Source organism: Brachionichthys hirsutus, chromosome 7, assembly GCF_040956055.1.
Source record: "Brachionichthys hirsutus isolate HB-005 chromosome 7, CSIRO-AGI_Bhir_v1, whole genome shotgun sequence".
NCBI lineage: Eukaryota > Metazoa > Chordata > Actinopteri > Lophiiformes > Brachionichthyidae > Brachionichthys > Brachionichthys hirsutus.
Genome location: NC_090903.1, coordinates 16,005,635 through 16,015,969, shown reverse-complemented (window position 1 = coordinate 16,015,969; position 10,335 = coordinate 16,005,635). Strand labels below are relative to the sequence as shown.

At 49.1% G+C, this 10,335-nt stretch overlaps 1 protein-coding gene across 1 annotated transcript; it reads left to right on the top strand.

Moving 5' to 3' along the window:
* Positions 1 to 480: 480 nt before the first annotated feature.
* LOC137895511 (centrosomal protein of 55 kDa-like) lies at positions 481 to 5,353 on the top strand. Its single transcript, XM_068740986.1, has 7 exons — positions 481 to 633; positions 1,043 to 1,171; positions 2,296 to 2,508; positions 2,552 to 2,607; positions 3,297 to 3,474; positions 3,549 to 3,623; positions 5,162 to 5,353. Exons 1-7 carry the CDS (start codon positions 481 to 483, stop codon positions 5,351 to 5,353), a joined length of 996 nt encoding a protein of 331 aa, XP_068597087.1.
* The last annotated feature ends 4,982 nt before the right edge of the window (positions 5,354 to 10,335 follow it).

Below are 10,335 nucleotides of genomic sequence, written 5' to 3'. Positions count from 1 at the left end.
ATGTTGTGTTTTTGTTAGAAGCATCTTCTAACTATAAAACAAGGTTTCTGTTGGATGTATCGGTGCTAGCTAGCTTACAGTGAGATCCCAGCCGATTCCATTAGCATTAGCTAATCCATTAGCAATAGCTGGTTTTGGATTTATTAGCGCGACTACATTCGAGTTTTCAATTGGCAGCCGCCTGACACAGAGTAATTGTATTCAGTCTTACTGTCTTAAAATTATTATTAGTATTTTTTTTTCGGCTTAGGTTCATTTCTAAAGCTAATCCTGTCTTTTGATAAATGAAATTAAACTAGAAGCAGAGCGGGTCCTGTTCATTAAGAAGAAGGCCCAGAAACGAGTTGCCGATGACATCAGCTGAAAATAGAACGAACATTGACGTCTTCAGAATAAAAAAAAAAGAAAATCAAATATGTTTTATAACCAAAAAATACAATTTTGTGTCAGTTTCTCAATAGAGTCCAACGACTGCCGGCGATGGCGTCCTCGGCCTACAAGCTGCTGTTGAGGAGAAAGGTCAGCTCCAGGGTCGGGGGGATAGTCAGCGGCCTGAAGAAGGAGAATGCGTATCTGAAGAGGAGCCTGGCGGAGATGTCTCGTCAGAATTCAGAACACAATCAATTGATAGAGGTAATGCCCAATGTCCTTCTTTCATGCTCAATCAAAGGTTTGAGACTCTCTTCTTTGTTCTTAATTCATGTTATATTTTAGTCATGCATGCTCGCTCACAATACAAATACTCTTAGTTTCTGTATCTCTACATACTTTGTGGTAATAAACACACACATAGATTAATCACATATAAAGAAAGCATCACACATGGTTAGCTGATACATGGAGGGCTCTAACGGCCCCCCCGTGAGGAGGGTGTAAGCCCCCCCACTATAAGGACCACTGCCGTAGATCATCCGGGACTCTCCTTCAGTAAACTTGATTCCTTTTATAAATCCTGGCTCATTATTGAATAAACACCTCCAACAGGAGATGTGATAAAAGGAGGATTCTAATTGGCTAATGAACACGGCTCATTGCTCTGCAGGATTTTCTCTCTGTTGAAGCGATTCGTTTGGAGCGTTGTCATCAGCTGGCAGCCAAAGAGGAGAAGATTGCTCTGCTGTTGATGCAGCTGATCCACAAAGAGGACCAGTATCAGGACCTTTGTGTCCAGGTGGGTCATCTGTGGGTTCTCCGTTGGAACCTGGTGGACTGAGTGATGCCGTTTAGTGGCACCTCCCAGATCTGGGCTCTCTGGCCCAGCAGTATATGACCTATGACCTAGGGGTAGAAGTGGGTGCTGAGCTCGAGCTTGTCAGCCAGACCAGGGCAGTAGTCAAATCCAGATTTTATCATTTCAGGCATTTTAGCTTTGATATAGAATCTGCATCGTCCATTTCTGCGGTGCAAAGACGTTCTAGTTCTGAACTCTCGTATTTCTGCTTCTTCTTCTTTATGACTCGTGTATTTCGTGGATAGAACAAATAAGCACGGGCTCGCGCTCGCCCCGCCCTGAGTCAGAGCCACGGCCTGCCTCAGCTTGTGATGTTTCCCTCCATGAAGTCTAAACACGTTATAAACACACTTTAAATACATTACTGAGACTATTCAAAATAGGAACAAAACCAGAGACAGCGAGTGGCACGCTCAATGCGGTGTGTGTGGGGTTGCTCAATCTGAGGTGCGGCCCCGCCCAATGCCTCACCTCGCATCTTTGGACAGGAAATACGCAGATTCAGTGATTTTAATTGCTAAACAGCGATTTGATTTGATTCAACGATTAAAGAAATTCACAGATCTGACAAATTGTACAACAAATACTATTCATTTGATCACGATTTGATTTTTTTTTACCTTTCATGATGACGGGTGAGGCGCTGCCTCCCCTGGCTGCACGTCACGGCTCAGGTCAGCTGATCAGGTACTCCTGAGAGAGCCTAAAACTAAGCGGAAGCTCAGGGGGGGCCGCACTTTTGCTGTTGCAGCTCCAAGACGATGGATCGCTCCGCCTCAGCACATCAGACAGGCCCCCTCCCCGAGGCCCCCTCCCCGAGGCCCCCTCCCCGGGGCCCCCTCCCCTGGCCCCCCTGCTGCACAGCACTTTGGTCTGCTGTGGTTGTTCTAGAAGGTCTTGTATGTTTTTGTCTGTTAGAACCACACTGCATATGAACGCAGTTTCAGGCGCGCTGCTGCTGCATGGTTGCATTTTCTACAGATGAGTTTTTTGGAGTCCACTTCCAGCCATTCATTCCTGTCTGTCATTTCCTTTCTTGTCTTTCTTCCCTTCCGTCTCCCGAGGCATTGGAGAAGAACAAGCAGTTGCTGGATTATGACCTGAAGAGCGAGGCCGATGAGAGGAAGCGGCTGCAGGGAGCCGCCGCCGCGGCCGCCGCACCGCGGCACACGGAGGATCACGCAGCCGTCGGCATACAAAATGGTGCTACCGCGTTTCCCAGTCTGACCGCTCTGAATGTGAACGTCAAACGTTACTTCTCTCTTTGCAGAGAGGGAGCAAGCAAGTGGTGAAGAGAACAAGAGAACCGGAGACAGGCAGGGGGGGGCCAGGGAGCAGCTCGACACGGCCCAACAGAACCGAGGAACCCAATCAAGGTTCGCCTGTACTAAATGTGAAATCAACTCCAGCAATACCTCGACATACGAGCGCTCCGAGACACGAGTTGCTTCCACATGGTGGCGCTAGCTGTCCGGGCGTTGTCCACCGCCCGTCCTCGTCTCCGCGTTGTGTTTCCAGTATGTGAGTATTCCTGATCAGTGATGGCTACAAAGGAAGCGAGTGAGGAGAAGAGACGATGATGACGATGGAGATGAAGCACGAAATGGTCCATCAACATGACCGCGGTGTCCGTAAGTGACGGGACACACCAGTACGAGTGGAGTACATCGATGTGTACAATCCTCAACCAGAACACAAAGCCTTCCAGAGTTTATCTACGAGTACCTGTAAGGTACAATTACTGCATAAAGTGCTACGTAGCGTCCTCCGCACCGCTGTTAGCACTATCGTCTGTCTGAAATATAATCCTGCATCTCATTTATTATTTCATTGTGTGTGTCTATATAATGATTAAAGAGCTTCTTTTCCATTGCTATCAGTTGATTTGAGTGTTTTTAGTTTTCACTTATTCGATGTGGGAAACGTTGATTTTGAGTTACGAGTGATTTGAGTCGTGCCCTCGGTGCAGGAACGAGTTCTACTCGTATGTCGAGGTATTACTGCAGTCCTGTTGAAAGCCAGGTGGAGTGTTTGCCGGTGTGACGCTGGGCTGGTTAATGTGCAGACAGGAGCAATGGCAGAATGAAGCCCAGGCCCAGCGGCAGCCCGAGAACATGAAGAAGGGTGCAGCAGAAGATGAACATCTCTCTGAGGATGAAGAGGAACGACGTAGGAAGGAGACAGCCGACCTCCGGAGCAGACTGGATGAGGAGAGGTGCAGGTCAGACAGGTTTGAGCTTCAGGTATGGCAGCATCGGACTGTATGCAGTAAGTAGGAAACGTTCACATGGACAGAATAAAACGTTTCTCTTCTCAGGCATATCTCTGCGAGGAGGTTCTGTTCGGGCGCCATCTTGCTGACCAGCGAACAATCAGGGACTTGGAGCGACAGGTATGACGAGCGCGAGCGCTTTGTGCCGCCGTAGTCTTCCTCGTGTAGATGTTTGTCCTTGCATGAATGAATACGTATAAACGGTAGGGATGCTGCTCAACGCGCCATCTTTGAGAAGGATCACAGCAGATTCATTTACAATGTCAGAAGCATGAAAGTTCTCATAAATAAAAGTGAGGATTCTTCTGTGCGATACAATCATTTTCTGCACATTTCTTTGTAAATTTATTATAAGCATTGGCATTTATTTGAAGTCTTACTTCTGGTCATTTGAGAAATCTAAGTTCAGTATTAACTTTCCATTTTTCCCTAAAACTAAATCATGCTTGTCTGCCAGAAAACCAAATACTCAGAAAAGTACTCGGAGAGCACAGACCTCCTCCAAGCAGCTCATTCCCCCCCCTAACTGGATTTACACCGTCCCCATGGCGATCTGGGTCATCAAAAGGTTATAAATTGGTCTTGGTATCTTTAAACACCAAACATAAAATATTATTTCTAAAGGTTAAAAAATATGTAATATGTTCTCCTGACCTCATTCTGGATCCGATCCAGATGACGTTCGGTGGTGAGATAGAGACCCCCCCCCCCCCCCTACTTGACTGTGTCACATTCCATAAACATCGGTCAATAATCAACCGAGATATTGAACAAATGTTGGAGCTCCATTGACTGATGTTAACGAAAATGTGAAACCGATCCAGAATCCAGGATCTCTTGTGGATCAAGATGTAATCATCTGTTCCTGGTAGCGTTCCCAACATCTCATCAAGATCTGAGAAATGTTCCCAACATCTCATCAAGATCTGAGAAATGTTCCCGACATCTCATCAAGATCTGAGAAATGTTCCCAACTTCTCATCAAGATCTGAGAAATGTTCCCAACATCTCATCAAGATCTGAGAAATGTTCCCAACTTCTCATCAAGATCTGAGAAATGTTCCCAACATCTCATCAAGATCTGAGAAATGTTCCCAACTTCTCATCAAGATCTGAGAAATGTTCCCAACATCTCATCAAGATCTGAGAAATGTTCCCAACATCTCATCAAGATCTGAGAAATGTTCCCAACATCTCATCAAGATCTGAGAAATGTTCCCGACATCTCATCAAGATCTGAGAAATGTTCCCAACATCTCATCAAGATCTGAGAAATGTTCCCAACATCTCATCAAGATCTGAGAAATGTTCCCAACTTCTCATCAAGATCTGAGAAATGTTCCCAACTTCTCATCAAGATCTGAGAAATGTTCCCAACTTTTCATCAAGATCTGAGAAATGTTCCCAACATCTCATCAAGATCTGAGAAATGTTCCCAACTTCTCATCAAGATCTGAGAAATGTTGCTACCACAAACCAACGCCGGCGCTTTCATAAGGGCCGCTGGCGGATAAAGTAAAAGTTTGTTTTATTGCAGATGATAATTTAATGTCTGGGTCATGTGATGACATACATTATTATTAATATGTATATTATCTGTGAGATAACATCGGTTGTTGAAGATGACTGTTTTAGTCCCGTATGACTCTGTGTATTAGAGGGACCAGGAGGATCGCAGCTCATGGGAAGTGAGTCACCCTCCCTCTGTGCCATCTGCAGCTGTTCTGGTAGCCCCCCCTCACAGGAGCGGGCCGGATGGAAGCTTCCTGGAGTGTCCCGTCTGCTGGGCCACGTACCCGGTCAGCTGCTACAAAGAGCTGCTGGCCCACCTGGATACATGTCAATGCTAATGAGGGGGAACCGGGTCACCCGGCCTCTCTAATGAAGGGGAACCGGGTCACGTGGCCTCTCTAATGAAGGGGAACCGGGTCACCCGGCCTCTCTAATGAAGGGGAACCGGGTCACCCGGCCTCTCTAATGAAGGGGAACCGGGTCACCCGGCCTCTCTAATGAAGGGGAACCGGGTCACGTGGCCTCTCTAATGAGGGGGAACCGGGTCACCCGGCCTCTCTAATGAAGGGGAACCGGGTCACCCGGCCTCTCTAATGAAGGGGAACCGGGTCACCCGGCCTCTCTAATGAAGGGGAACCGGGTCACGTGGCCTCTCTAATGAAGGGGAACCGGGTCACCCGGCCTCTCTAATGAAGGGGAACCGGGTCACCCGGCCTCTCTAATGAAGGGGAACCGGGTCACCCGGCCTCTCTAATGAAGGGGAACCGGGTCACGTGGCCTCTCTAATGAGGGGGAACCGGGTCACCCGGCCTCTCTAATGAAGGGGAACCGGGTCACCCGGCCTCTCTAATGAAGGGGAACCGGGTCACGTGGCCTCTCTAATGAGGGGGAACCGGGTCACCCGGCCTCTCTAATGAAGGGGAACCGGGTCACCCGGCCTCTCTAATGAAGGGGAACCGGGTCACCCGGCCTCTCTAATGAGGGGGAACCGGGTCACCCGGCCTCTCTAATGAAGGGGAACCGGGTCACGTGGCCTCTCTAATGAGGGGGAACCGGGTCACGCGGCCTCTCTAATGAAGGGGAACCGGGTCATGCGGCCTCTCTAATGAGGGGGAACCGGGTCACGCGGCCTCTCTAATGAGGGGGAACCGGGTCACGCGGCCTCTCTAATGAAGGGGAACCGGGTCACGCGGCCTCTCTAATGAGGGGGAACCGGGTCACGCGGCCTCCCTAATGAGGGGGAACCGGGTCACGCGGCCTCTCTAATGAGGGGGAACCGGGTCACGCGGCCTCTCTAATGAGGGGGAACCGGGTCACCCGGCCTCTCTAATGAAGGGGAACCGGGTCACCCGGCCTCTCTAATGAAGGGGAACCGGGTCTCTCGGTTTCACCCGACTGACAACGGATCTCACAAATTCAAGTTTTGTTGCCGGGCGGAAAAAGTCAGCCAAAAAACGGGATTTCCTGCCTTTTTATTTGGGAAAATGTGTCTGTATGACAAATAGTCTGTTAAGAAAACGGTTTGGATTTTAGCTTATTCTTTCGAGACAAAACCTTGTTGTACCGAGTAAATAATACGACTCCTTGAGTTTAGTGTCGTTTGTCATTCCTGGCCTGTATAATTGAATATTTCTTTACTTGAGTCGTAGTTTGTCATGAAATGTTCTAAATGTTCAAGGTCTATAAATAAATGATGTGTTGCGTCTTCCATTCTTGAAGATTCTTTATTGTCATTATGCGAACAGAATAAAATCGTGTGAAGGCCACGGCTTCAGGGACACGTCGGAACATAAACAAAGCAGCGATATGTGAGAGACTGAGAATCAGCAAGCAACAGGAGGACAGCGGGACAGGCTCAGAGCGTCCCCAGCGGGACAGGCACAAAGCGTCCCCAGTGGGACAGGCTCAGAGCGTCCCCAGCGGGACAGGCACAAAGCGTCCCCAGTGGGACAGGCACAAAGCGTCCCCAGTAGAACAGGCTCAGAGCGTCCCCAGCGGGACAGGCACAAAGCGTCCCCAGTGGGACAGGCTCAGAGCGTCCCCAGCGGGACAGGCACAAAGCGTCCCCAGTGGGACAGGCACAAAGCGTCCCCAGTAGAACAGGCTCAGAGCGTCCCCAGCGGGACAGGCACAAAGCGTCCCCAGTGGGACAGGCTCAGAGCGTCCCCAGCGGGACAGGCACAAAGCGTCCCCAGTGGGACAGGCTCAGAGCATCCCCAGCGGGACAGGCACAAAGCGTCCCCAGTGGGACAGGCACAAAGCGTCCCCAGTGGGACAGGCTCAGAGCGTCCCCAGTAGAACAGGCTCAGAGCGTCCCCAGCGGGACAGGCTCAGAGCGTCCCCAGTGGGACAGGCTCAGAGCGTCCCCAGTAGAACAGGCTCAGAGCGTCCCCAGGGGGACAGGCTCAGAGCGTCCCCAGTAGAACAGGCTCAGAGCGTCCCCAGGGGGACAGGCTCAGAGCGTCCCCAGTAGAACAGGCTCAGAGCGTCCCCAGCGGGACAGGCTCAGAGCGTCCCCAGTGGGACAGGCACAAAGCGTCCCCAGTAGAACAGGCTCAGAGCGTCCCCAGGGGGACAGGCTCAGAGCGTCCCCAGCGGGACAGGCTCAGAGCGTCCCCAGTGGGACAGGCACAAAGCGTCCCCAGTAGAACAGGCTCAGAGCGTCCCCAGCGGGACAGGCTCAGAGCGTCCCCAGCGGGACAGGCACAAAGCGTCCCCAGTGGGACAGGCACAAAGCGTCCCCAGTGGGACAGGCTCAGAGCGTCCCCAGTAGAACAGGCTCAGAGCGTCCCCAGCGGGACAGGCTCAGAGCGTCCCCAGTGGGACAGGCTCAGAGCGTCCCCAGTAGAACAGGCTCAGAGCGTCCCCAGGGGGACAGGCTCAGAGCGTCCCCAGTAGAACAGGCTCAGAGCGTCCCCAGCGGGACAGGCTCAGAGCGTCCCCAGTGGGACAGGCACAAAGCGTCCCCAGTAGAACAGGCTCAGAGCGTCCCCAGGGGGACAGGCTCAGAGCGTCCCCAGCGGGACAGGCTCAGAGCGTCCCCAGCGGGACAGGCTCAGAGCGTCCCCAGTGGGACAGGCACAAAGCGTCCCCAGTAGAACAGGCTCAGAGCGTCCCCAGCGGGACAGGCTCAGAGCATCCCCAGTGGGACAGGCACAAAGCGTCCCCAGTGGGACAGGCTCAGAGCATCCCCAGTGGGACAGGCTCAGAGCGTCCCCAGTGGGACAGGCACAAAGCGTCCCCAGTAGAACAGGCTCAGAGCGTCCCCAGCGGGACAGGCTCAGAGCATCCCCAGTGGGACAGGCACAAAGCGTCCCCAGTGGGACAGGCTCAGAGCATCCCCAGTGGGACAGGCACAAAGCGTCCCCAGCGGGACAGGCTCAGAGCATCCCCAGTGGGACAGGCACAAAGCGTCCCCAGTGGGACAGGCTCAGAGCATCCCCAGTAGGACAGGCTCCAGATCCTGCTGGAAAACCTTTCTACATCTTTCAGGGGACATTGGAAAGGCATGTAAACCAAGACAGCACAACACCTTTCCACAGCCGTAAGCGTCTCAAGACAAATGTCCTCAATCCTCATTGGCCACTGAACAGCTTCAAACGATATGAATACAGGCCTGGGCTCCACCATAGTGGACGTTTATTCAGGAGCCCTTCAGGTGCTTCTTCCACCACCCAACAATAATCTCATTGTGTAGCTACTGTGCTGTGACAATAACGGCTTTCTACTCTATTCTATTCTACTCTATTCTACTCTATTCTATTCTATTCTACTCCATTCTATTATATTCTATTCTATTCTACTCCATTCTATTCTATTCTATTCTATTCTATTCTACTCTATTCTATTCTACTCTATTCTATTCTATTCTATTCTATTCTATTCTATTCTATTCTACTCTATTCTATTCTACTCTATTCTATTCTATTCTATTCTACTCTATTCTATTCTACTCTATTCTACTCTATTCTATTCTATTCTATTCTATTCTATTCTATTCTATTCTATTCTACTCTATTCTATTCTACTCTATTCTATTCTACTCTACTCTATTCTACTCTATTCTATTCTACTCTATTCTATTCTATTCTATTCTATTCTATTCTACTCTATTCTATTCTACTCTATTCTATTCTATTCTATTCTACTCTACTCTATTCTACTCTATTCTATTCTACTCTATTCTATTCTACTCTATTCTATTCTATTCTATTCTATTCTATTCTATTCTACTCTACTCTACTCTACTCTACTCTATTCTACTCTATTCTACTCTATTCTATTCTACTCTATTCTATTCTATTCTACTCTACTCTATTCTACTCTATTCTATTCTACTCTATTCTATTCTATTCTATTCTATTCTATTCTATTCTATTCTATTCTATTCTATTCTACTCTATTCTATTCTACTCTATTCTACTCTATTCTATTCTACTACAGTCCCAAGTCCTGTGAGATGTTTCCAGAACCTCAGTTTGAGCTTTTAAAAAATGGCTCCAACAGCACTGACCTCCCGACGGTCCAGTGTCAGAATGGATGGGTTTATGAGAACTCCACCTTCACCTCCACCACAGCTACAGAGGTACAAAAACACGCTGCATTTCAGCAACATGAAGAAAAGCGTTATGGTGAAGGAAGGAAAGCTATCCGTGTTAGCTCACGGGCCCCAAAACGTAAAGGGATGTCAGTGATGGTTAAACGGTAACGCTTCATTCTGTCATTGAATGTTAAATAATGACAACCCATCAACCAGCAATGTGTACGTTTCTATGAACACGCAACATTCGACAATGTGCTGTGTGGTAAACTGCACATTTATATACATTTGAGCGACATAATACTTGCATGTATTGTCCTGCCCAACATTGTTGTTGTTTTTCTCCTATTTAAACGCTTAACGCAGGAAGATGATCAGGAAGAAAATGTCTTCCGGATCTGACCCAGAATGAGGTCTGGAAAAACGATTACATTTTAACATTGAAAATCCCATTTATGGATTCAGGGATCAGTTAAACATACACATCAACTCTGGTTGGTCTGATGGTTGGTGGAGAGATACCAAGGACAATTTAGACATGCTGACGGGCATTTTATTTTGAAAAGAACAAACGGAAGTACTGTGTTGTTCAACGTCCGTAGCGACACAAAGAAGCGCTTCGGAACATGGAGAAAACCGGCCAAATCCAAAGCTGCTGCCTTAAAGTCGTCTCCTGAAACCACGACGTCGTTATTGAGCAGTCGCAGCTTGTAACGGCGGCGCGCGGCGCTATGAAGGGCGTTATAACGGCTCGTCTTAGCGTCCGCAGCAGAACTCTCT